This window comes from Dendrobates tinctorius, unplaced genomic scaffold (genome assembly GCF_039654945.1).
Source record: "Dendrobates tinctorius isolate UK_male_01 unplaced genomic scaffold, ASM3965494v1 ptg000468l, whole genome shotgun sequence".
Lineage (NCBI taxonomy): Eukaryota > Metazoa > Chordata > Amphibia > Anura > Dendrobatidae > Dendrobates > Dendrobates tinctorius.
In genome coordinates, this window is record NW_027362130.1 from 340,400 (window position 1) to 366,722 (window position 26,323).

The following is a 26,323-nucleotide window of genomic DNA, read 5'->3' on the forward strand; positions in this document are numbered from 1 at the left end:
TTACCTCAGCATAATAAATAAGCTGCCTGTTAGGAGAGGGTTCGCGCTCTTCCTCCCCTTTCCTGACAGTAGTCACACCTTTCCCCAGTCTGTATGTCCGGTGATTGGTTCGCTGAGCTGTCAGTTTTACAGGTGGGTGAGACTTATGCTTTGTGCTGATTGGCTGGCCCGCACTTCTCCCGCCTTTGCACAGTGACAGCTTTCCGCACTACATCTCCCGCCATGCCCTGCGGGTGACGCGCCGGTCCCGTGATTCCCGCTGGCGTCGCTCCTCCCGGTCTGTGTGAAGATGGCGGACGAAGATGGGATCCACTCTAGTCAACGGAACGGAGGCGGGGGCCCAGGCTTCGGGCCTACCGGAGGGCCGCGAGTTGTCAGGATAATCAAGTCCGAGTCTGGATATGGCTTTAACGTTCGGGGTCAAGTGAGCGAAGGCGGCCAGCTCCGGAGCATCAACGGCGAGCTGTACGCCCCGCTGCAGCATGTGAGCGCCGTGCTACCCGGGGGAGCCGCCGACCGCGCCGGAATCCGCAAGGGGGACCGCATCCTGGAGGTGTAAGTACCGGGAACGGAGGGCCGTCACCGGGGAGAAGGGGGTCCGCATCCTGGAGGTGTTAGAACCAGGAACGGAGGGCTGTCACCGAGGAGAAGGGGGTCCACATCCTGTAGGTGTGAGTGTCGGGATCGGAAAGCCGTCACTGAGGAGAAGGGGGTCTGTCACCGGGAAGAAGGGGGTTCGCATACTGGAGGTGTGAGTACCGGGAACGGAGGACCATCACCGGGGAGAAAGGGGTCCGCATGCTGGAGGTGTGAGGGACGGAGGGTCGTCACTGTGGAAATGGGGGTCTGCCACCAGGGAGAAGGGGGTCCGCATCCAGAGCATGTGAGTATTGGGAACGGAGGGCCGTCACCGGGGAGAAGGGGGTCCGCATCCTGGAGGTGTTAGAACCAGGAACGGAGGGCTGTCACCAAGGAGAAGGGGGTCCACATCCTGTAGGTGTGAGTGTCGGGATCGGAAAGCCGTCACTGAGGAGAAGGGGGTCTGTCACCGGGAAGAAGGGGGTTCGCATACTGGAGGTGTGAGTACTGGGATTGGAGGGCTGTCACCGGGGAGAAGGGGGACTGCATCCTGTAGGTGTGAGTACCGGGAACGGAAAGCCGTCACTGAGGAGAAGGGGGTCTGTCACCGGGAAGAAGGGGGTTCGCATACTGGAGGTGTGAGTACTGGGATTGGAGGGCTGTCACCGGGGAGAAGGGGGACTGCATCCTGTAGGTGTGAGTACCGGGAACGGAAAGCCGTCACTGAGGAGAAGGGGGTCTGTCACCGGGAAGAAGGGGGTTCGCATCCTGGAGGTGTGAGTACCGGGATTGGAGGGCTGTCACCGGGGAGAAGGGGGTCTGCATCCTGTAGGTGTGAGTACTGGGAAAGGAGGACCATCACCGGGGAGAAAGGGGTCCGCATGCTGGAGGTGTGAGGGACGGAGGGTCGTCACTGTGGAAATGGGGGTCTGCCATCAGGGAGAAGGGGGTCCGCATCCAGAGCATGTGAGTATTTGGAACGGAGGGCCGTCACTGGGGAAATGGACATCTGTCACCAGAGAGAAGTGGGGCCACATCCTGGAGCTGTAACTACTGGGAATGGAGGGCTATTACTAGGGAGAAGGGAGACCTCATCCTGAAGTTGTAAGTACTGAGAACGGACGGCCGTCACCAGGGAGATGAGGATCTGTCATCGGGGCGAAGGGGGACTGCATCTTGCAGCTGTGAGTATCGAGGAGGAGGGAGTCTGTTTCCAGAGAGAGATGGGTCTGTCACTGGGGACAAGATGGGCCGCATCCTGAAGGTGTAAGTACCGGAAACGGAGGGCTGTCACCGGGGAAAAGGGGGACCGCATCCTCAAGGTGTAAGTACCGGGGAGATGGAGGGCATCTGTCACCAGGTAGAGGGTGGACTGCATCCTGGAGCTGTGAGTACTGCAAATTGGGGGGGGGGGGGGCATCATCAGGGAAAAGGGAACTGCATCCTGGAGGTGTGGGTACTGGGAACGTGAGGCAGTTACTGAGAAGGGGGACCATATCCTGGAGGTGAGAGTATCTGGAACGGAAGGGCTATCACCGGGGAGAAGGGGGACTGCATCCTGCAGGTGTGAGTACCGGGTAGAAGGGGGACTGCATCGTGAGTGTGTGCATAGCAGGGAGAATGAGGGGCTGTCACCAGGGAGAAAAGGGACCTCATCCAGCAGGTGTGAGTACTGGGAATGGGGGGCTGTCACTGGAGGGACATCACCAGGGAGAAGGACAGCATCCTGGAGATGTGAGTACTGGCAACAGGGCACCATCTTCAGGGGTTTGGGGGGTGTGCCATCCATCACTTGGGAAATGATGGTGTGTCTAGAGACCAATTGTCAGACGGCAGTAGCCCATATCCAGGTGAAATCGTCCCATGTTCAGACAGATTCCTGCCAGGTCGGTATATGGATCAGTATAGCAAGAACACCGTGAGCACAACTCAAGATGGTGCTAAGGTTAGGTTCCCAAACCGTTAAAGCAACAAATATGAACCTAGCACTCAACTTAAAGGTATTTGTAAGGCGGTTTATTGTAGTACACGAAAGAGCGATCAAAGGAACCTTTGATCGCTCTTTCGTGTACTACAATAAACCGCCTTACAAATACCTTTAAGTTGAGTGCTAGGTTCATATTTGTTGGTATATGGATCAGTGACCCTCTTTTCTGACTGCATTATGGGCTCCGGCTGGGATGTCGGGGTTCTCTGGGCCATGTCTGTGGTTTTCCTGCTGTTTTGTCTTCTCTGCGCTCTGCCTTTGGGGTCACTTTCTGGATGCAATTACTCGGTTATAGTTGGGTCAATTAAAGAAGCCCCCAGACCTCTCCTCACAGTGTCAGGGAGGGTCTGGCCGAGCACTTCCTGTTTACTTCCTCTTTCCTTGTGTAACTCTCTCCATGAAGGGAACTATCAGTGTATTCGACCTCCAGGCGGGTAACCAGCTCTGCTCCACAGACAACGTGACCTGTACTGAGACGTCACCCCACATGGGAAGGAAGTGACAACCCAGCACAGGATGTCTCCTGTCACACTGTAGAGCGCTAGAAGTGGTACGGTGCAGTGTATATATACAGGAGAATAGAATTGGTACTGTGTAGTGTATATATACAGGACAGTAGAGGTGGTACTGTGCAGTGTGTATATACAGGACAGGAGAAGTGGTACTGTGCAGTGTATATATACAGGACAGGAGAAGTGGTACTGTGCAGTGTATATATACAGGACAGGAGAAGTACTGTGCAGTGTATATATACAGGACAGGAGAATTGGTACTGTGCAGTGTATATACAGGACAGGAGAATTGGTGCTGTGCAGTGTATATATACAGGACAGGAGAATTGGTGCTGTGCAGTGTATATATACAGGACAGGAGAATTGGTGCTGTGCAGTGTATATATACAGGACAGGAGAATTGGTGCTGTGCAGTGTGTATATACAGGACAGGAGAATTGGTGCTGTGCAGTGTGTATATACAGGACAGGAGAATTGGTGCTGTGCAGTGTGTATATACAGGACAGGAGAATTGGTGCTGTGCAGTGTGTATATACAGGACAGGAGAATTGGTGCTCTGCAGTGTGTATATACAGGACAGGAGAATTCGTGCTCTGCAGTGTGTATATGCAGAAGGATAGGAGAATTGGTGCTGTGCAGTGTGTGTGTATATGCAGGAGAATTGGTGCTGTGTGTGTGTATATGCAGGAGAATTCGTGCTGTGCAGTGTGTGTGTATATGCAGGAGGATAGAATTGGTGTTGTGCAGTGTGTATATGCAGGAGGATAGAATTGGTGTTGTGCAGTGTGTATATGCAAGAGAATAGAATTGGTGCTGTGCAGTGTGTATATGCAGAAGGATAGGAGAATTGGTGCTGTGCAGTGTGTATATGCAGAAGGATAGGAGAATTGGTGCTGTGCAGTGTGTATATGCAGAAGGATAGGAGAATTGGTGCTGTGCAGTGTGTATATGCAGAAGGATAGGAGAATTGGTGCTGTGCAGTGTGTATATGCAGGAGGATAAGGAGAATTGGTGCTGTGCAGTGTGTATATGCAGGATAGGAGAATTGGTGCTGTGCAGTGTGTATATGCAGGATAGGAGAATTGGTGCTGTGCAGTGTGTATATGCAGGAGGATAAGGAGAATTGGTGCAGTGTGTGTATATGCAGGAGGATAGGAGAATTGGTGCTGTGCAGTGTGTGTGTATATGCTGGAGGATAGGAGAATTGGTGCTGTGCAGTGTGTATATGCTGGAGGATAGGGAGAATTGGTGCTGTGCAGTGTGTATATGCTGGAGGATAGGAGAATTGGTGTTGTGCAGTGTATATATCCAGGAGGATAGGAGAATTGGTGCTGTGCAGTGTGTATATGCAGGAGGATAGGAGAATTGGTGCTGTGCAGTGTGTATATGCAGGGGGATAAGGAGAATTGGTGCTGTGCAGTGTGTATATGCAGGAGGATAAGGAGAATTGGTGCTGTGCAGTGTGTATATGCAGAAGGATAAGGAGAATTGGTGCTGTGCAGTGTGTATATGCAGGAGGATAAGGAGAATTGGTGCAGTGTGTGTATATGCAGGAGGATAGGAGAATTGGTGCTGTGCAGTGTGTATATACAGGAGGATAGGAGAATTGGTGCTGTGCAGTGTGTATATGCTGGAGGATAGGAGAATTGGTGTTGTGCAGTGTGTGTGTATATGCAGGAGGATAGGAGAATTGGTAGTGTGTAGTGTATATATCCAGGAGGATAGGAGAATTGGTGCTGTGCAGTGTATATATCTAGGAGGATAGGAGAATTGGTGCTGTGCAGTGTATATATCTAGGAGGATAGGAGAATTGGTGCTGTGCAGTGTGTATATGCAGGAGGATAGGAGAATTGGTGCTGTGCAGTGTGTATATGCAGGAGGATAGGAGAATTGGTGCTGTGCAGTGTGTATATGCAGGAGGATAAGGAGAATTGGTGCTGTGCAGTGTGTATATGCAGGAGGATAAGGAGAATTGGTGCTGTGCAGTGTGTATATGCAGGAGGATAAGGAGAATTGGTGCTGTGCAGTGTGTGTATATGCTGGAGGATAAGGAGAATTGGTGCTGTGCAGTGTGTGTATATGCAGGAGGATAAGGAGAATTGGTGCTGTGCAGTGTGTGTATATGCAGGAGGATAGGAGAATTGGTGCTGTGCAGTGTGTATATGCTGGACGATAAGGAGAATTGGTGCAGTGTGTGTGTATATGCAGGAGGATAGGAGAATTGGTGCTGTGCAGTGTGTATATGCAGGATAGGAGAATTGGTGCTGTGCAGTGTGTATATGCAGGATAGGAGAATTGGTGCTGTGCAGTGTGTATATGCAGGATAGGAGAATTGGTGCTGTGCAGTGTGTATATGCAGGAGGATAAGGAGAATTGGTGCAGTGTGTGTGTATGCAGGAGGATAAGGAGAATTGGTGCTGTGCAGTGTGTGTATATGCTGGAGGATAGGAGAATTGGTGCTGTGCAGTGTGTGTATATGCAGGAGGATAAGGAGAATTGGTGCTGTGCAGTGTGTATATGCAGGAGGATAGGAGAATTGGTGCTGTGCAGTGTGTGTATATGCAGGAGGATAAGGAGAATTGGTGCTGTGCAGTGTATATGCAGGAGGATAGGAGAATTGGTGCTGTGCAGTGTGTATATGCAGGAGGATAGGAGAATTGGTGCTGTGCAGTGTGTATATGCAGGATAGGAGAATTGGTGCTGTGCAGTGTGTATATGCAGGAGGATAAGGAGAATTGGTGCAGTGTGTGTATATGCAGGAGGATAAGGAGAATTGGTGCTGTGCAGTGTGTGTATATGCTGGAGGATAGGAGAATTGGTGCTGTGCAGTGTGTATATGCAGGATAGGAGAATTGGTGCTGTGTGTATATGCAGGAGGATAAGGAGAATTGGTGCAGTGTGTGTATATGCAGGAGGATAGGAGAATTGGTGCTGTGCAGTGTGTGTGTATATGCTGGAGGATAGGAGAATTGGTGCTGTGCAGTGTGTATATGCTGGAGGATAGGGAGAATTGGTGCTGTGCAGTGTGTATATGCTGGAGGATAGGAGAATTGGTGTTGTGCAGTGTGTGTGTATATGCAGGAGGATAGGATAATTGGTAGTGTGTAGTGTATATATCCAGGAGGATAGGAGAATTGGTGCTGTGCAGTGTATATATCCAGGAGGATAGGAGAATTGGTGCTATGCAGTGTGTATATGCAGGAGGATAGGAGAATTGGTGCTGTGCAGTGTGTATATGCAGGAGGATAGGAGAATTGGTGCTGTGCAGTGTGTATATGCAGGAGGATAAGGAGAATTGGTGCTGTGCAGTGTGTATATGCAGGAGGATAGGAGAATTGGTGTTGTGCAGTGTGTGTGTGTATGCAGGAGGATAGGAGAATTGGTAGTGTGTAGTGTATATATCCAGGAGGATAGGAGAATTGGTGCTGTGCAGTGTATATATCCAGGAGGATAGGAGAATTGGTGCTGTGCAGTGTGTATATGCAGGAGGATAGGAGAATTGGTGCTGTGCAGTGTGTATATGCAGGAGGATAAGGAGAATTGGTGCTGTGCAGTGTGTATATGCAGGAGGATAAGGAGAATTGGTGCTGTGCAGTGTGTATATGCAGGAGGATAAGGAGAATTGGTGCTGTGCAGTGTGTATATGCTGGAGGATAGGAGAATTGGTGCAGTGTGTGTATATGCTGGAGGATAAGGAGAATTGGTGCTGTGCAGTGTGTGTGTATATGCAGGAGGATAGGAGAATTGTTCCTGTGCAGTGTGTATATGCAGGAGGATAAGGAGAATTTGTGCTGTGTAGTGTGTATATGCAGGAGCATAAGGAGAATTGGTGCTGTGCAGTGTGTATATGCAGGAGGATAAGGAGAATTTGTGCTGTGCAGTGTGTATATGCAGGAGCATAAGGAGAATTGGTGCTGTGCAGTGTGTATATGCAGGAGCATAAGGAGAATTGGTGCTGTGCAGTGTGTATATGCAGGAGGATAAGGAGAATTGGTGCTGTGCAGTGTGTATATGCAGGAGGATAAGGAGAATTGGTGCTGTGCAGTGTGTATATGCAGGAGGATAAGGAGAATTGGTGCTGTGCAGTGTGTATATGCAGGAGGATAGGAGAATTGGTGCTGTGCAGTGTGTATATGCAGGAGGATAGGAGAATTGGTGCTGTGCAGTGTGTATATGCAGGAGGATAGGAGAATTGGTGCTGTGTAGTGTGTATATGCTGGAGGATAGGAGAATTGTTACTGTGTAGTGTATATATCCAGGAGGATAGAATTGGTGCTGTGCAGTGTGTGTATATGTAGGAGGATAAGGAGAATTGGTGCTGTGCAGTGTGTATATGCAGGAGGATAAGGAGAATTGGTGCTGTGCAGTATGTATGTATATGTGTAAAATATAGATAGAGATATATATATTTTACACATATACATACTGCACAGTACCATTTCTATCTAGCTTTACACACTGCACAGTACCACTTCTGTGCTCTATACTGTATATACACTGCACAGTACAACTTCTGTATTTCTGCATATAAATACACTGGTATATATGCAGAAATACTGGAGAAGTTGTACTGTGCAGTGTATATAGAGCACAGGAGAAGTGGTACTGTGCAGTATATATATGCAGGAGGATAGGATAAGTGGTACTGTGCAGTGTGTATAGATAGATAGAAGTGGTTCTGTGCAGTGTGTGTATATATAATATACACACATGAGAAGTGGTACTGTGCAGTGTGTATGTATATATGTGTGTGTAAAATATATATATATTCACTTAAACAGAATATAACTTCAAGTAAATCAAACTTCTGTGAAATCAAACTGTCCAATTAGGAAGCAACACTGTTTGACAATCAATTTCACATGCTGTTGTGCACATGGAATAGACAACAGATGGAAATTATTGGCAATTACCAAGACACACTCAATAATGAAGTGGTTCTGCAGGTGGGGACCACAGACCACATCTCAGTGCCAATGCTTTCTGGCTGATGTTTTGGTCATGTTTGAATGTTGGTTGTGCTTTCACACTCATGGTAGCATGAGACGGACTCTACAACCCACACAAGTGGCTCAGGTAGTGCAGCTCATCCAGGATGGCACATCAATGCTAGCTGTGGCAAGAAGGTTTGCTGTGTCTGTCAGCGTTGTCCAGAGGCTGGAGGCGCTACCAGGAGACAGGCAAGTACACCAGGAGACGTGTATATATAATATAAACAACGACAAAGCAAAGTCCTGCAATAACGTGAGCAATCCAGGATGCTGTTAAAAAAATTTTTCTTTTTATTCATAAATCCATTAAAATGCAATGGTCCAAGCGGTTCAAAACAGCAATAACGCAGGAAAGTCGTGCAGATAGGACTACGCGTTTCAGCGGTAGAACCCGCCTTCTTCACGGTCCAGAAGTCGTAGTCCTATCTGCACGACTTTCCTGCGTTATTGCTGTTTTGAACCGCTTGGACCATTGCATTTTAATGGATTTATGAATAAAAAAAAAAAAAATTTTAACAGCATCCTGGATTGCTCACGTTATTGCTGGACCTTGCTTTGTCGTTGTTCACATTTGTATGGATGGACTCCTACATCCAGATCCGGGCACAACGGAGTTAACCAGGTCAGCTGAGGTTCCAGGTGGTTCACAGGAGTGAGCTGGTCTACATTGTTGGATATATAGATAGATAGATAGATATATTTCTCTGTCAACAAACATTTCATCCTCAGCTGCCAGGAAATGTGCCTCGGGATGGAAAGAAAAACCCAGAAATAACAGCTGAAACACTGGACTCTCTGAAATTGGCGGTGTGACTGTTTCAAGATGCACAATAAGGAGGCACTTGAAAAATGGGCTGCATGGTCGAGTCACCAGAAGAAAGCCATTACTGTGCAAATGCCACAAAGTATCTCACCTACAATACGCAAAACAGCACAGAGACAAGCCTCAAAACTTCTGGAACAAGGTAATTTGGAGTGACGAGACCAAAATTGAACTTTTTGGCTGCAGCCATAAACGTTACATTTGGAGAGAGATCAACAAGGTCTATGATTAAGGGAACACCAGTCCTACTGTAAAGCACAGATGTGGATGGCTGATGTTTTGGGGATGTGTGAGCTACAGAGGCACAGGAAACTATAAAAGGTGAAGGAAAGAGGAAAGCAGCACTTTATTAGCAAATACTGGAGGCAAAATTGTAATCATCAGCACGGAAGCTGCTCATGGGACATACTTGGATGTTCCAACATGACAACGATCCAAAACACAAGGCCAAGTCGACCTGTCATTGACTGCAGCAAAACAAAGTGAAGGTTCTGGAGTGGCCATCTCAGTCTCCTGACCTCAATATCATTGAGCCACTCTGGGGAGACCTCAAGCGTGCAGTTCATGCTAAAGAGCCCAGGAATTTACAGGAACTGGAGGCTTTTTTGCCAAGAAGAGTGGGCTGCTTTACCATCTGAGAAAATAAAAAAAACCTCATCCACAACTACCACAAAAGACTTCAAGCTGTCCTTGATGTTAGAGAGGGCAATGCACGGTATTAAGAAATGGAGTATGTGAACTTTTGAACAGTGTTATTTGGATGCTTTGGGTTGTCATTATGATTTTAAAAAGAGAAACACACACACACACATATACATACAGTGTGTGTGTGTATATATACAGTGCCTACAAGTAGTATTCAACCCCCTGCAGATTTAGCAGGTTTACACATTCGGAATTAACTTGGCATTGTGACATTTGGACTGTAGATCAGCCTGGAAGTGTGAAATGCACTGCAGCAAAAAAGAATGTTATTTCTTTGTTTAATTTTTTTTTAAATTGTGAAAAGTTTATTCGGAGGGTCATTTATTATTCAACCCCTCAAACCACCAGAATTCTGTTTGGTTCCCCTAAAGTATTAAGAAGTATTTCAGGCACAAAGAGCAATGAGCTTCACATGTTTGGATTAATTCTCTTTTTCCAGCCTTTTCTGACTATTTAAGACCCTCCCCAAACTTGTGAACAGCACTCATACATGGTCAACATGGGAAAGACAAAGGAGCATTCCAAGGCCATTAGAGACAAGATCGTGGAGGGTCACAAGGCTGGCAAGGGGTACAAAACCCTTTCCAAGGAGTTGGGCCTACCTGTCTCCACTGTTGGGAGCATCATCCGGAAGTGGAAGGCTTATGGAACTACTGTTAGCCTTCCACAGCCTGGACAGCCTTTGAAAGTTTCCTCCCGTGCCGAGGCCAGGCTTGTCCGAAGAGTCAAGGCTAACCCAAGGACAACAAGGAAGGAGCTCCGGGAAGATCTCATGGCAGTGGGGGCATTGGTTTCAGTCAATACCATAAGTAACGTACTCCACCGCAATGGTCTCCGTTCCAGACGAGCCCGTAAGGTACCTTTACTTTCAAAGCGTCATGTCAAGGCTTGTCTACAGTTTGCTCATGATCACTTGGAGGACTCTGAGACAGACTGGTTCAAGGTTCTCTGGTCTGATGAGACCAAGATCGAGATCTTTGGTGCCAACCACACACGTGACGTTTGGAGACTGGATGGCACTGCATACGACCCCAAGAATACCATCCCTACAGTCAAGCATTGTGGTGGCAGCATCATGCTGTGGGGCTGTTTCTCAGCCAAGGGGCCTGGCCATCTGGTCCGCATCCATGGGAAGATGGATAGCACAGCCTACCTGGAGATTTTGGCCAAGAACCTCCGCTCCTCCATCAAGGATCTTAAGATGGGTCGTCATTTCATCTTCCAACAAGACAACGACCCAAAGCACACAGCCAACAAAACCAAGGCCTGGTTCAAGAGGCAAAAAATCAAGGTGTTGGAGTGGCCTAGTCAGTCTCCTGACCTTAACCCAATTGAAAACTTGTGGAAGGAGCTCAAGATTAAAGTCCACATGAGACACCCAAAGAACCTAGATAACTTGGAGAAGATCTGCATGGAGGAGTGGGCCAAGATAACTCCAGAGACCTGTGCCGGCCTGATCAGGTCTTATAAAAGACGATTATTAGCTGTAATTGCTAACAAGGGTTATTCCACAAAATATTAAACCTAGGGGTTGAATAATAATTGACCCACACTTTTATGTTTAAAATTTATTAAAATTTAACTGAGCAACATAACTTTTTGGTTTGTAAGATTTATGCATCTGTTAATAAATCCTGCTCTTGTGTGAAGTTTGAAGGCTCTAACTTATTTGCATCTTATCAAACCTGCTAAATCTGCAGGGGGTTGAATACTACTTGTAGGCACTGTGTGTATGTGTGTGTATATATATATATATATATATATATATATATATATATATATATATATATATATATATATATATAATATATTGCATTTGTGTGTGTGATATATGTTCAAAGATGTTCAGAAAATCCAGGTTGAGATAATCGGGTCACCTGGCCACATACTTCAGTGGACTGTCAGCTTCCAAAGCTTATTGCCTCCATGTGGGTGCCCGCCAAAAGCAGTGTGCCACTGAGCCCCAAAGTCGCAGCTGCTCTAATCTTGGCAAGTCAGCGGAAGGGTGTGTAATTTTGCACCATCATTGGTATTTTGCTAGGACATGTTCTATATGCTATTGTCAGGTTGTTCAGTAACGTATTTCCATGCTGTTTTACCCTCACCCTGTGTTGTCTCAGTAGTATTGCTGGGAAGGAGAGTGGATAAGCCCTAGTTCACGTAGTCTCGGACCAGCGGACTAGAGCACCCACTGACCCCTCGTGTCTCCACATTTGGTGGCAGCAGTGGGATAATACTCAGACCAGAGGAGCTGCAATGGACTGGTGTTTGTAGACACTGTAAAAGGGCTCCTCAACTAGGGAGGCATATAGACAGACCCAGCAAAACCTAGGTGGGGCATACACGGCAGGTTTCGAACACCACCATGTCCAACCCAGCCAGCTTGGTTTTGTGTGGAGGACTGTAGGGGAATAAACAGTGGCAGCAAGAAACAGTGACTACAGGAGTTGTGCTAGCTTCGACAGATCGATTACAGGACCACCGACACTTGGTTGGATTTGTTACAGGAATTGGTCTGTTGGGATGCCCAGAACATCGTGGAGGACAAGGAAAACTCTGAAGTGGTCCAAGAGGAATTGAACTGCTTGCCGAACCCAGGACCTAGTGGTTGTCTATAAGCAAATACCCAGTAGCAAGTAGCCTGAATCCAGGAATTCTTGATCGTATTGAGACCTGGAGCCTCAAGCGAGGAGAGGGCTTGTGTTATTGAATCAGCTTTGGAAGTTCCAGTAAGCCTACAGCCAATGCCGGACCCTACCTCCATGATGGCGCACCACCAAGGAAATCCTCTTCGCTACAGAGACATGCCTCTGTTTAATGAGTCCAATACAGAGGTTGATGAACATCTGCAAAGCTTTGAGACCCTGCTGATGATGCACCATGTGCCCACAGCTGATTGGGCAAAATACCTGTGGACTAATTTGACTGGCTGGGCACAGGATGCTGTCTGGTCGCTTGGGCCTCAGGACTGCCTGGACTATTAAGGAAACCCTGTTGGCCCTTTTTACCATCACACTGAAGAGAGAGAACGCCAAGATCCGGACTTTGTCTTGCCAGGGGGCACCTATGTAGAGTTTGGCAGTCAACTCCAACTTCACTTCAACCGCTGGCTCGATGGTCGGGCCTACTCACTTTACTAATGCCCTCCGGGACATGATTGTGCTTGAGCAACTTATGAAGAAATTGCCCCCTGCAATACGAGAGTGGGCAGCCAGCACACCAGAGCAAGCAGCCTGATTGACTATAAACTCATCGACCAATCGACCACACTGGAGACCCGATTTGCCCACCTATCCCAGGAGACCTTTCAACAAAGTATTCGAGTGGCCACTAGCCAATCGAGCAGGATTACCCCGCTTCCCAGAAGAAACCCCACCAGGACAAAGGCTTACAAACAGGACCCGTGGATTGCCCAACATACAGCGATGTTATACATGTGGGCACCTTGTACACATGGCCAAAGATTTTCTACAAGGCCGGGACCCCATTACTGGAGGCCATCTGCGGACCCATCGGTGAACGTCTGCCAAGAATAGCCATCAGGGTCTGATGGACGCTACCCACAGGATACACCAGCAGAGGATTAAATGATATATCCTGTTCACAATTTATGACAGATTAACTACCCTACAGCAGCCAACATCCATAGCCACCTTCAGCTGTTCAAGGTCAGTGATATCCAGGTCCAGAAACCTTTCTAAGGCCGGGATCACACTACCGTGTGTGATGCGAGATACTCTCACGAGTCTCTCGCATTAACACACGGTAGTGTGAGCCCGGCCTAACACTGGGTCTTCCATCACCCTAGCCAACCCAAATATTGTCACCCCCCCCCCCCCAAGGACATTATTTACAAGGCCGCCAAGTAGCAATCTCCATGGCTGGGGGTCACCTCTGCTGATTAAAACCCTCTTGACCGGGCTGAGAGTTTTGGTGGTCATCCCCGCTCTTTGCAGATTTGTTGTGGTACCATGTTCTTTCCATGTGATGATAATGGATTTGATGGTGCTCCAGGGGCTCATCAGATATTGGAATTTTTTTTTATAGCCCAACTCTGACTTGTACTTCTCAACAACTTTGTCCCTGGGGTGTATAGATACAGAATATTACACCCAGTATACAGGAGTGATGGTGATGAGTTGTGTATAGATATAGAATATCACACCCAGTGTACATGACAGGAGCGGTGGTGGTGTGTATAGATACAGAATATTACACCTGGTATACTGGACAAGAGCGATGATGCTGTACAGTGTGTATGTGAGTATACATATATCTATTACTGCGTGGGACCAGTCACTGCTTATATGACTTAATACGGATCTTTCTTCTTCCCTCATCAGTATCCTTGTATATTATAGGAACGGAGTGAATGTGGAAGGCGCGACACACAAGCAGGTGGTGGATCTGATCCGCGCAGGGGAGAAGGAGCTGGTCCTCACCGTCCTGTCCGTGCCTCCACATGAAGCAGAGAACCTGGACCCCAGCGATGACTCCTCAGGGCAGTCCTTCTATGATTATACAGAGAAACAAGCTGTCCCCATCTCCATTCCTACATACAAGCACGTGGAGCAGAACTCTGAGAAGTTTGTGGTAAGCTAAAGTCTGCAAGTGATTCATGCACTCAGAATATATTCCTCCTCTGTCCTCATGATTAATGTGCCCTCACCCAGGTGTATAATGTGTACATGGCTGGCCGGCAGCTCTGCTCCAAGAGATACCGTGAATTTGCTATCCTGAACCAGAACCTGAAGAGAGAGTTTGCCAACTTCACATTTCCCCGGCTGCCAGGGAAGTGGCCATTCTCCTTATCAGAACAGCAGCTGGATGCACGGAGGAGGGGCCTAGAAGAGTATCTGGAGAAAGGTGCTCAGGGTGGGGCCTGGAGGAGTATCTGTAGAAAGGTGCGCAGGGTGGCGCCTGGAGGTGTATCTGGAGAAAGGTGTGTGTGTAGGAGGGCCTGGTGGAGTAACTGGAGAAAGGTGCATTTGGGAGGGCCTGGAGGAGTAACTGGAGAAAGGTGCATGGAGAAGGGCCTTGAGGAGTATCTGGGGAAAGGAGCCCAGGTGAGTGCCTGGAGAAGTATCTGGGGAAAGGTTATGCTGGGGAGAACCTGGAGAAGTAATCTGGAGAAAGATGTGTGAGCGAGAGCCACAGGTGAGGGGTCTGGGGAAGGTTGTAGAGGACAGGAGAACATGCAGTCTTTGGGGGCAGTGGTTGGTTCAGGCCACAGTTCTGCTGAGTACATTTCTTCTTTTTCCTCAGTTTGCTCCATTAGGGTGATCGGAGAGAGTGATATCATGCAGGAGTTCCTGTCTGAGTCGGATGAGGTGAGGTCACATGTCCGCTAGTAGGTGACATTTATGATGTGTGTGTGTGTGTGTAATGCCTCTTCCTTCTCCACAGAACTATAATGGTGTGTCTGATGTGGAGCTGCGGGTGGCGCTACCTGACAAGACCACCGCCACTGTACGGGTGAAGAAGAACAGTACCACAGACCAGGTGTTTCAGGTACTGAGCTCTGTAATGGCGGGGTCCTCTGCAGCGTCTGTGCCCACTCACTCTCTTCTCTTTTCACAGGCTCTCGCCTCGAAGATCGGGATGGACGCCATCACAGCAAACTACTTTGCGTTGTTTGAGGTCATTAACCATTCTTTTGGTCAGTACCGTTGTAAATAATTATGTATTAACTTGAGCCACTTGTTCTGCTTCCCGGGCTTTATTCCACTGTCTGTGTTTTTTCCAAATAAGCTCTTCTAATCTCACACTAGGGGAGGTCAAGTTCCCGGAGGATAGAAATGTCTGCTTCTCTGCGTTCTGTATGTGATTATCTCTGCCCTTTTTATGACACTCCAGGGTCTGAGCTCCTGAGTGCCCAGTGTTACTCCTGGGGGGGAAGCTCTGTTGGTGGGTGCACAGTATGGCTTCTGGGGGGGAAAGCTCTGTTTTTGGGTGCCCAGTGTGGCTGTCATGCAAGGCTTTGTTGTTGGGTGCCCAGTGTGGCTGTCAAGCGAGGCTTTGTTTTTGGGTGCTCAGTGTGGCACCCAGGAGGAGCACTGTTGGGTGGGTGCCCGGTCTGGCTTTCGGGACTGGGCTCCGTAGTTGTGTGCCAGGTCTGGCTCTTGGGATGAGGCTCTGTTTTTGGGTGCCAGGTCTGGCTCTTGGGATGGGGCTCTGTTGTTGGGTGCCCGGTCTGGCTTTTGGGATGGGGCTCTTTTGTTGGGTGCCCGGTCTGGCTTTTGGGATGGGGCTCTGTTGTTGGGTGCCCGGTCTGGCTTTTGGGATGGGGCTCTGTTGTTGGGTGCCAGGTCTAGATCTTGGAATGGGGCTCTGTTGTTGGGTGCCCGGTCTGGCTTTCGGGACAGGGCTCTTTTCTTGGGTGCCCCCTTCTGGCTTTTTGGGACTGGGCTCTGTTCTTGGGTGCCCCGTCTTGCTTTTGCGACAGGGCTCTGTTGTGGGCTGCGCCGTCAGGCTTTTGGAAGGGTCTCTGTTGTTGGGTGACCAGTCTGGCTTTTGGTACTCCTTATTTACCTCTTCACTGTTATTTGCTCTCTCAGTCAGGAAGTTAGCGCCCAACGAGTTTCCCCACAAGCTGTACGTACAGAATTACACCTCGGCTGTTCCCGGCACTTGCCTCACTGTGCGAAAGTGGCTCTTCACCACGTCTGAGGAAGCACTGCTGAAGGACAATGACTTGGCGGTCTCATACTTCTTCCATCAGGTGGGTGCCCCGTTATATACCCCAGTCCGGTATGCAGCATGCTGTGATTCATTGTGGGTTGCCTCAGGGGTTGTATGTATGTGTATCACACTGTCAGGCAGGCAGCAGGACTGTAATTGCAGCTCTGGATGTGACTAGTCAATTTTGCATTTTTTTTTCTTTTTTGGTTACAGGCCGTGGACGACGTGAAGAAGGGTTATATTAAGGCAGAGGATAAGGCCTACCAGCTGCAAAAACTGTGCGAACAGAGGAAGATGCTGATGGTGAGTGGCGGGTGCAGAGCGCAGCTCCTCTGGGGATTGTCTTCTCACCCCCTCTGATTTCCCCTTTTTCTGCTTTCTTTCAGTATTTGAACATGTTACGGAGCTGTGAAGGCTACAACGAAATCATCTTCCCTCACTGTTCATGTGACTCACGCCGGAAAGGCCACGTCATCACTGCCATCAACATCAAGCACTTTAAGCTCCTGGCCTGCACGGAGGAGGGGCAGCTGGAGGTACAGCGGGCAATGAGGCGTTATCTCCGTGATCACCCACGTCAGATTCTGACCTTGTGTCGCCACCCTCATTACAGAATCAGGTCATTGCCTTTGAATGGGACGAGATGCAGCGATGGGACACGGATGAGGAGGGCATGGCCTTCTGCTTCGAATACGCCCGCGGGGAGAAGAAACCTCGATGGGTGAAGATATTCACTCCTTATGTGAGTATATATTCCTGCCCTAAAGCCTGCTGGGACTTGTAGTGGCCAAGCAGGGTCACAGACAAGGTTTTTATACTGACAACCGGCTGTATACATGTGTGAGAGGTTGTTAGCCCCGCTCTCTGATGACATCACTAATGATGTGATCAGACATGAGACCACACCCCTTTTACCACAGCACCAGTGAGGTTTTCTGCCCCACCCCTGGTGATGACATCACTGACATGATCAGACCACACGCCTTACACTACAGCACCAGCTCCATCTATTACTGCTGACAACCTGCCTGTATGCCGTGTGAGGTTGTCGGCTCTGCCCTCCGGTGATGACATCTCTGATGGAATATTTCTCCTTTTCCCCCCTGCAGTTTAATTACATGCATGAATGCTTTGAGAGGGTCTTCTGTGAGCTAAGATGGAGGAAGGAGGTAAGTGCTGTGCTCTCCAGTCGCCCCCCACTGTGGGACCCCAATGTGACCCCGCTGTCACTCTTCTTTTGCAGGTGGAGGAGGAGGCCACAGACAAGGACAATAAGAACTGCACTAATGACAGTACGTGCAGCAAGGTAACCTGTCCCCTGCACAGGCGTCCCCCCTCACCTTCCCCTCCCCCAGGACCTGTTGTGGTTCTTCCTTTGCTTGACATCCCGTGTATTGGGGCCCTTTGTGCGTTAATGGTGGAGCCCCCATACGTGTGTACACAGCGGCGGTCATGTCTGCATGTTAATGTATGTCATTCTGATGCGCGTTCTCCGCACTTAACCCTTCCCTCTGCATCTTCTCCACAGAACATCTTTCAGATTGTACGATTGCAGCACAAGGACACTAGCACCTAGCGGCCAGCCACCGCTGGACCTGAATCCGGACCCATCCTCGGCCGGCGGTCCACCCACCCGGCCGTTAATTGTTCAGCAACATCTCATTTGTCATGAAGACGGACTGAATTGTTAACCTCTTCAGCACTGGACTGCGGTGTGCAGCGTTGCAGGGGTTAATCATCCCCAACCGAGCATTAGGCCTCAGCTGAGGTCCGTTTCAGTGTCATCCTCTCTTCAGCAAGACTCTGATACCAGAAGTCCTGCAGTTGCTTTTTGTAGTTTGGAGCCCTCTCCCCACCTTCGTCCTTGCATGTGTGGGTTAACCCTCCACTCCCCCTAACACTACCGTCTGGCTGACTTCTACCCCCTCTTTCCCATGACTGGCAGTGGCTGATGGGAAGCTGACACTGCTCGGGCACCGTACACACCAGGTCACAGATATTAGGGCTATTCACAGCCCCGTAGCCACATTTCTGCACGTGCACTTGTATATAGGGGATCTCCTCCACATTTCGGATGAGTGCACCCCTGATTCTTCCGAGGGTGAGGTCATCACACGTCCCTTCATCACCTTGTATGTCAGTATTCGGCGGATCCACAGCCTTTCTGGGTGCAGTCACATGAACACACTGGGCTGAATCCATCATACATTTCATGGTATCTGCCTGGGAGGGGAAGGCTGGGGCAATGGCGGGGTGGGGTAAAATGTTTGAAGTGCTACTTCCTATACGTTTGTGCCAAACTGGAACATGTTATATCCCCTCCTCCGGTGGCGGTGGTTCGGGGAGATGGTACTCAGAAGTCGCACTAATCCTAAAGTTAGCGTTTCCCGTCCCTCCGTGGCGTCCGTCAATGAATGTAAGCTGCAGCACCTGATCATGTGACAACAGAGCGTGGGATGTGTCTTCATGTGATTTGTAAATCTCCCTAACACCCGACAAGGGAAGGGAAGTCGCTCCTGGGTGTTGTGGGGTCTTCATTGTCGCCATTGCCTCGTTTACCTCTGCAGATTCACACCAGAAGAAATCTTCCAGCGGTGACCCCCTCCCTTCCATAACAGCAATAACATAAGTCACCGGCTGTGGACCCCGCTTGCGCCCACCCCTCACGTGTGTGGGCTGCTTCTTCTTTATGTACTTTTTAATTTATTTTGGAGACTTCTTACCACGACTCGTTACTGTCGGCAAGAATGTGAAGGTTGAAGAGACAGGAGCGCTCACCAGTGTACCGTCAGAGCTAACAATCTAATCTCATTCAGTAAAAGTCACTTTAGTGTAATTAATTGTAACATATTCTTTTAAATAAATCAATTTATTGATGATTGCTGCCTCACTTCTCATTCTCATCAGCCAGCTGGGAGTTGTAGTTCTTTACTTTGTATGTGTACCGACTGTGCACTCTGCTGCCCACTATTGGAACCCTGTCTCAGTGCTCCAATTAAGGGAAGATGCAGTCACAGTGCCTTACTGGTGGCTCCACCTCATTCCACAAACTCCACATAAGCTGGATTTAACAGGCACAACTGAAATGATCTTTGCTGTTGACCCTGCTTCTTCAATGCTGTGTGTGTGACGTCCTCTGTGCTGCTGTGACCCCCCCCCCCCGTGACACTGTCTGCAATCACGCAAAAAACCCTACAAAAAGTCCCAACACGTCTGATGCAAAAAAACACTGAAGTCATGACTTCGCCCCCCACTATATCAGCACTCTGGTCTCTTTTTGCTCTGCTTCCAGAATATACTAATTTAACGGGATAAAACAAACTGGCACAAGCAGTAACATATGGGCGGTGATTCAGCACAGCCCCAGCCATAGCTAGCTGACCCGCACCAAGAAGAGAGAGACAAAACCAGATCAAATGCAAACAGAATAGCAAATAAACCACTTAGCTGAACATGCAGGGACAGAGCTGGGGAAATCAGACCTCAGGAGGAACAGGAAGCAAATCACCAGCAGGGATAGAGGGAGTCGGCGGTCTCAAATCCCCATCTGAAACCCCAGATCTCCAATCATTATCAGGTGGCAGGCCTCTGTCAATCAGATCAGCTCCATCACCCCCAGGAAGCCCAGAAAGAGAACTCTCAAACCCCTCTGTCGATCTGACCAGCTCCACTACCTTCAGTAATAACCAGAGGGAGTCCAGAAAGCGAATTCACAACAATCCTCTGTACTGCTGTTACCCTGCTGTGGGCATGATATCCTCTGCTGCTGTGACCCTGCTCCTTGGTTATCGGGGCACACTGCAATGATGGCTGTATATACATCACCAGCCCCATTCTGGAAATACATATATAAACCTCCGCACCATCACTGCCAGGATTCCCCAATAACACCAGAATGGTTTGCTGCCACCAGTTCTTCGTTAGATCTAAGCCCAGTCCGTTAGCAAGCTTATATCGGGCCAGAAACCAATCCCAGGTAGCGTAAATTTGCGCGGAGTACGTGTCGGATCAATCAGAGCAAGAAGACTTGGGATCACAGACTGAATATGAGTCAACAGTGCGATGCAGCAGCAAAAAAGGCAAATGCAATTCTAGGATGTATTAACAGAAGCATACAGTCTAGATCACGTGAAGTCATTATTGCCCTCTACTCCTTTGGTCAGACCTCATCTGGAATATTGTGTCCAGTTTTGGGCGCCACATTTTAAAAAAGACATTAACTGGAGCAAGTTCAGAAAAGAGCGACCAGAATGGTGACCGGTCTGCAAACCATGTCATGAGGAAAGGTTGCAGGATTTGGGAATGTTTAGCTTACAGAAGAGAAGACTGAGAGGAGACTTAATAGCTGTCTACAAATATCTGAAGGGCTGTCACATTGTAGAAGGATCATCTTTATTCTCATTTGCACATGGAAAGACTATAAGCAATGGGATGAAACTGAATGGGAGGAGACAGATTAGATATAAGAAAAAATTTTTGACAGTGATCAATGAGTGCCACAAGAGGTGGTGAGTTCTCCTTCAATAGAAGTCTTCAAACAGAGGCTGGACAGACATCTGGGATGATTTAGCGAAACCTGCTTTGAGCAGGGGGTTGGAGCAGATGGCCCAGGAGGTCCCTTCCAACTCTGCGATTCTATGACTCTAAGAACGAAACTAGCAGATTAATTAATTCTACTCCAGAAAAAATGTTTGCACAAACAGTTACAAAATAAAAAGGATAAAAATACGAAACTTACTAAATCTCAGTCACAAAGTATGACGTGTCGATAAAGGGGAGGAGAGTTTACAAAGAAATGATTCGGTACCCCTGCTAGCATGGTGTTTTTCAGCTGTCTCTCTGGCTCTGAATAATGGCCAAAAATGGACATTTCTGTTTCATTGTTTGGCCATAAACTTTAGAATTCCCACTTTGCTGACCTCACATGTGGGCTGTTTTCTGGGAGCTACACCTATTTTGATAAGTTATCAATAACTTATTTTCTCCATATCTTTGGTCTGGAAGCTCACAGACCAACGATATTGGCATTATTTTTTCCCCTGTGATTTTAACTTTCTTTAGTGTCCAAGCACGGTATGTCTTATTTGCCAGTGAGCACAAATTCATTCCCCAGGTTTCTGATGGCCCTTAATGCTGCAAAACGCCATGCGTAGCCCCAAGTGCCTCAATCCCAGAAATCTAATTTTCCTGTTTGTTGGATTACTGTTTGTTATTGAATTTGAGTATTATGCCTAGCAGACAAAAGGATTTTCGGCAGGAAAAACACATTTGGCTCTGTTAGGCTGGTTTCACATTAGCGCATTTTCAGCGCGCGCACGGCCGGGGGTAGCTCCGCCCCCGAGCCGGCTCTCTGCCCGGCGTGCCCGCCCCTTGCTTGTAGCGCCGCCTACTAGCGGACAGCGGCGCCTGCGATCGGCGCACCCTATCTTTAGCATAGGGTGCGCAGATCGTGCGCAGGCCGTGCGCTAGTTGCGCTTTGACCTGCGCTGCGCACTTTTGACGGTGCGCCGTGCGCGCCAAAATCAAACTCAGGACAAATTGCAAAACAATTTTTGGGGTCCAATTTCTCCTGTTACCCTTAGGAAAATAAAAAATTGGGGGCAAAAATATCATTTTTGTGGAAAAAAAATGATTTTTTTATTTTCACGTCCGAGTGTTATAAACTTCTGTGAAGCACTTGGGGGTTCAAAGTGCTCACCACACATCTAGATAAGTTCCGTGGGGGGTCTAGTGTCCAAAATGGGGTCACTTGTGGGGAGTTTCAATAGTTTAGGTACATCAGGGGCTCTCCAAACGCACATGACACCCGCAGACCATTCCATCAAAGTCTGCGTTCCAAAACGTCACTGCTTCCCTTCCGAGCCCCGACGTGTGTCCATACAGTAGTTTTCTCCCACATATGGGGTGTCAGCGTACTCAGGACAAATTGGACAACAACTTTTGGGGTCCAATTTCTCCTGGTACCCTTGGGAAAATAAAAAAAATGGTGACTAAAAGATCATGTTTGTGGAAAAAATACGAATTTTTTATTTTCACGCCCGGGCGTTGTAAACTTCTGTGAAGCACTGGGGGGGTCAAAGTGCTCACCACACATCTAGATAAGTTCCTTGGGGGGTCTAGTTTACAAAATGGTGTCATTTGTGGGGGGTTTCCACTGTTTAGGTACATTAGGGGCTCTCCAAAGGCAACATGACACCCGCAGACCATTCCATCAAAGTCTGCATTCCAAAACGTCACTACTTCCCTTCCGAGCCCTGACGTGTGCCCATACAGTAGTTTTCTCCCACATATGGGGTAGCAGCGTACTCAGGACAAATTGGAAAACAACTTTTGGGGTCCAATTTCTCCTGGTACCCTTGGGAAAATAAAAAAAATGGTGACTAAAAGATCATGTTTGTGGAAAAAATACGAATTTTTTATTTTCACGCCCGGGCGTTGTAAACTTCTGTGAAGCACTGGGGGGGTCAAAGTGCTCACCACACATCTAGATAAGTTCCTTGGGGGGTCTAGTTTACAAAATGGTGTCATTTGTGGGGGGTTTCCACTGTTTAGGTACATTAGGGGCTCTCCAAAGGCAACATGACACCCGCAGACCATTCCATCAAAGTCTGCATTCCAAAACGTCACTACTTCCCTTCCGAGCCCTGACGTGTGCCCATACAGTAGTTTTCTCCCACATATGGGGTAGCAGCGTACTCAGGACAAATTGGAAAACAACTTTTGGGGTCCAATTTCTCCTGGTACCCTTGGGAAAATAAAAAAATGGTGACTAAAAGATCATGTTTGTGGAAAAAATACGAATTTTTTATTTTCACGCCCGGGCGTTGTAAACTTCTGTGAAGCACTGGGGGGGTCAAAGTGCTCACCACACATCTAGATAAGTTCCTTGGGGGGTCTAGTTTACAAAATGGTGTCATTTGTGGGGGGTTTCCACTGTTTAGGTACATTAGGGGCTCTCCAAAGGCAACATGACACCCGCAGACCATTCCATCAAAGTCTGCATTCCAAAACGTCACTACTTCCCTTCCGAGCCCTGACGTGTGCCCATACAGTAGTTTTCTCCCACATATGGGGTAGCAGCGTACTCAGGACAAATTGGAAAACAACTTTTGGGGTCCAATTTCTCCTGGTACCCTTGGGAAAATAAAAAAATGGTGACTAAAAGATCATGTTTGTGGAAAAAATACGAATTTTTTATTTTCACGCCCGGGCGTTGTAAACTTCTGTGAAGCACTGGGGGGGTCAAAGTGCTCACCACACATCTAGATAAGTTCCTTAGGGGGTCTAGTTTCCAAAATGGTGTCATTTGTGGGGGGTTCCACTGTTTTGGTACATCAGGAGTTTTCCAAACGCGACATGGTGTCCGATCTCAATTCCAGCCAAAAACGTCAAATGGCGCTGCTTCCCTTCCGAGCTCTGCCATGCCCCCAAATAGTGGTTTACCCCCACATGTGGGGTATCAGCGTACTCAGGACAAATTGCACAATAACTTTTAGGGTCCTGTTACCCTTGGAAAAATAAGAATTGAGGGTGAAAAGATCATTTTTGTGGAAAAAATATGATTTTTTAATTGTATGGCTTTATGTTATAAACTTCTGTGAAGCCCATGGGGGTTCAAAGTTCTCACCACACATCTAGATAAGTTCCTTAGGGTGTCTAGTTTCCAAAATGGTGTCATTTGTGGGGGGTTTCCACTGTTTTGGTACATCAGGGGTTTTCCAAACGCGACATGGTGTCCGATCTCAATTCCAGCCAAAAACGTCAAATGGCGCTGCTTCCCTTCCGAGCTCTGCCATGCGCCCAAATAGTGGTTTACCCCCACATGTGGGGTATCAGCGTACTCAGGACAAATTGCACAATAACTTTTAGGGTCCTGTTACCCTTGGAAAAATAAGAATTGAGGGTGAAAAGATCATTTTTGTTTAAAAAATATGATTTTTTAATTGTATGGCTTTATGTTATAAACTTCTGTGAAGCCCATGGGGGTTCAAAGTTCTCACCACACATCTAGATAAGTTCCTTAGGGGGTCTAGTTTCCAAAATGGTGTCATTTGTGGGGGGTTTCCACTGTTTTGGTACATCAGGGGTTTTCCAAACGCGACATGGTGTCCGATCTCAATTCCAGCCAAAAACGTCAAATGGCGCTGCTTCCCTTCCGAGCTCTGCCATGCGCCCAAATAGTGGTTTACCCCCACATGTGGGGTATCAGCGTACTCGGGACAAATTGCACAATAACTTTTAGGGTCCTGTTACCCTTGGGAAAATAAAAATTGGGGTGAAAAGATCATTTTTGTGGAAAAAATATGATTTTTTAATTGTACCGCTGTACGTTATAAACTTCTGTAAAGCCCTTGTGGGTTTAAAGTTCTCACCACATATCTAGATAAGTTCCTTGGGGGGTCTAGTTTCCAAAATGGGGTCACTTGTAGGGGGTTTCCACTGTTTAGGTACATCAGGGACTCTCCAAACGTGACATGGCGTCCAATCTGAATTCCAGCCAATTTTGCATTGAAAAAGTCAAACGGCGCTCCTTCCATTCTGAGCTCTGCCATGCGCCGAAACAGTCGTTCCCCCCCACATATCAGGTATCTGCGTACTCAGGACAAATTGCACAATAACTTTTGCAGTTCAATTTCTCCTGTTACCCTTGGTAAAATAAAAAAAATTGAACCTGAAGTATTTTTTTTATGAAAAAAAGTTAGATGTTCATTTTTTTTTAAATATTCAAAAAAATTCCTGTGACGCACCTAAAGGGTTAATAAACTTCTTGAATGTGGTTTTGAGCACCTTAAGGGGTGCAGTTTTTAGAATGGTGTCACTTTTGTGTATTTTCTATCATATAGACCCCTCAAAGTGGCTTCAAATGTGATGTGGTCCTAAAAATAAAATGGTGTTGTAAAAATGAGAAATCGCTGGTCAACTTTTAACCCTTATAACTTCCTAACAAAAAAAAATTTTGGTTCCAAAATTGTGCTGATGTAAAGTAAACATGTGGGAAATGTTAGTTATCAAGTTTTTTGTGTGCCTTATCTCTGTGATTTAAGGGCATAAAAATTCAAAGTTGGAAAATTGCGAAATTTTTAAAATTTTCGCCAAATTTCCGTTTTTCTCACAAATAAACGCAAGTTATTTGAATGAAATTTTACCACTAACATGAAGTACAATATGTCACGAGAAAACAATGTCAGAATCACCGGGATCCATGGAAGCGTTCGAGAGTTATGACCTCATAAAGGTACAGTGGTCAGAATTGTAAAAATTGGCCCGGTCATGAACGTGCAAACCACCCTTGGGGGTGAAGGGGTTAACATGGTGATCGCACGCAATTTGAGTAAACAATGTCTAGACACTGGTCTAGAACTCCCCCTAAACAAGCAACATTGTTTTGGAGGAGTGTAAATAAAAGAAGGTGTCTTCAGGGTCAGACAATTACTCTACAGACAGCCTTGCAGAGAGCAGACAAGAGCCTACAAGTGTAGATTCAAGCTTCAGGAGCCAAAATGTGAGTATTCTTCAACATAATGTCTGTGTGTCCTGTACAATTTTATAATGTACTAATGTATTTTTTTTTCTTTTCAGCATGTCCTCTTCTGGCTCAATGTATTCGCCAACACGGCAAGAACTGGCCCAAGCTGATCGTGAGGTGAGAATCTTGCTGCCTTGTGGTAAGTATAGCTGCCTCTAGAAATGTGTTTTAATTTTTTCTTTCTTTACAGACATCGGACACGAGCACTGAAGAAGTGCGGGAGCGGTCTGAGCGGGAGCAGTCTGAGCAGGAGCTGTCTCAGCGGGAGCCGTCTGAGGATTCTGAGTGGGAGCAGTGTAGTCAAGTCGTGGCGAGGAGACGCAATGTGAGTGTATATATATATATATTTTTTTTTTTTTCTGTCTTTATTTCTTTTGCTTCTTTTCTGCTTCTTTTTGTATCTTTTCCAAAATTCTAAACATTCTATATTTTTTTTTGTAGGTTCCACAACGGGATGATGAAGTCTACATCGACAACGAGCACCTTATCCGCCTTGTTGAGGAGCATATCCCGTTGTGG

The 26,323-nt window shown here is 47.5% G+C and overlaps 1 protein-coding gene and 1 long non-coding RNA gene across 4 annotated transcripts in view; one reads left to right on the forward strand and one right to left on the reverse strand.

Annotated features, from left to right (window-relative positions):
- The window catches only part of LOC141077898 (uncharacterized), a 64,876-nt gene extending 64,611 nt beyond the window's left edge, over positions 1–265 (reverse strand). Inside the window, exon 1 of the long non-coding RNA XR_012227611.1 lies at positions 5–265. This is a non-coding gene — a long non-coding RNA (uncharacterized lncRNA). The remainder of the gene's footprint in view (positions 1–4) is intronic.
- Positions 169–19,157, forward strand: SNX27 (sorting nexin 27). 3 transcript variants are annotated; one of them, XM_073564668.1, is made up of 13 exons: positions 169–555; positions 13,959–14,190; positions 14,271–14,463; positions 14,863–14,927; positions 15,004–15,108; positions 15,178–15,256; positions 16,155–16,318; positions 16,492–16,581; positions 16,665–16,814; positions 16,892–17,020; positions 17,388–17,447; positions 17,522–17,584; positions 17,807–19,157. In XM_073564668.1, exons 1-13 carry the CDS (start codon positions 290–292, stop codon positions 17,852–17,854), a joined length of 1,644 nt encoding a protein of 547 aa, XP_073420769.1. In that variant the 5' UTR covers positions 169–289; the 3' UTR covers positions 17,855–19,157. The 3 variants fall into 3 exon arrangements, with proteins under 3 accessions (XP_073420769.1, XP_073420770.1, XP_073420771.1); XM_073564669.1 differs by having other exon boundaries at positions 17,522–17,570; XM_073564670.1 differs by lacking the exon at positions 169–555 and adding an exon at positions 2,023–2,031.
- The last annotated feature ends 7,166 nt before the right edge of the window (positions 19,158–26,323 follow it).

Bases quoted from the DNA above. Each gene is read 5' to 3' on its own strand.
- SNX27 (XM_073564668.1), top strand. From the start codon at position 290: ATGGCGGACGAAGATGGGATCCACTCTAGTCAACGGAACGGAGGCGGG. The intron at 15,109-15,177 runs GTACTGAGCTCT...CTCTTTTCACAG, and splicing joins CCACAGACCAGGTGTTTCAG to GCTCTCGCCTCGAAGATCGG. The intron at 17,021-17,387 runs GTGAGTATATAT...TCCCCCCTGCAG, and splicing joins TGAAGATATTCACTCCTTAT to TTTAATTACATGCATGAATG.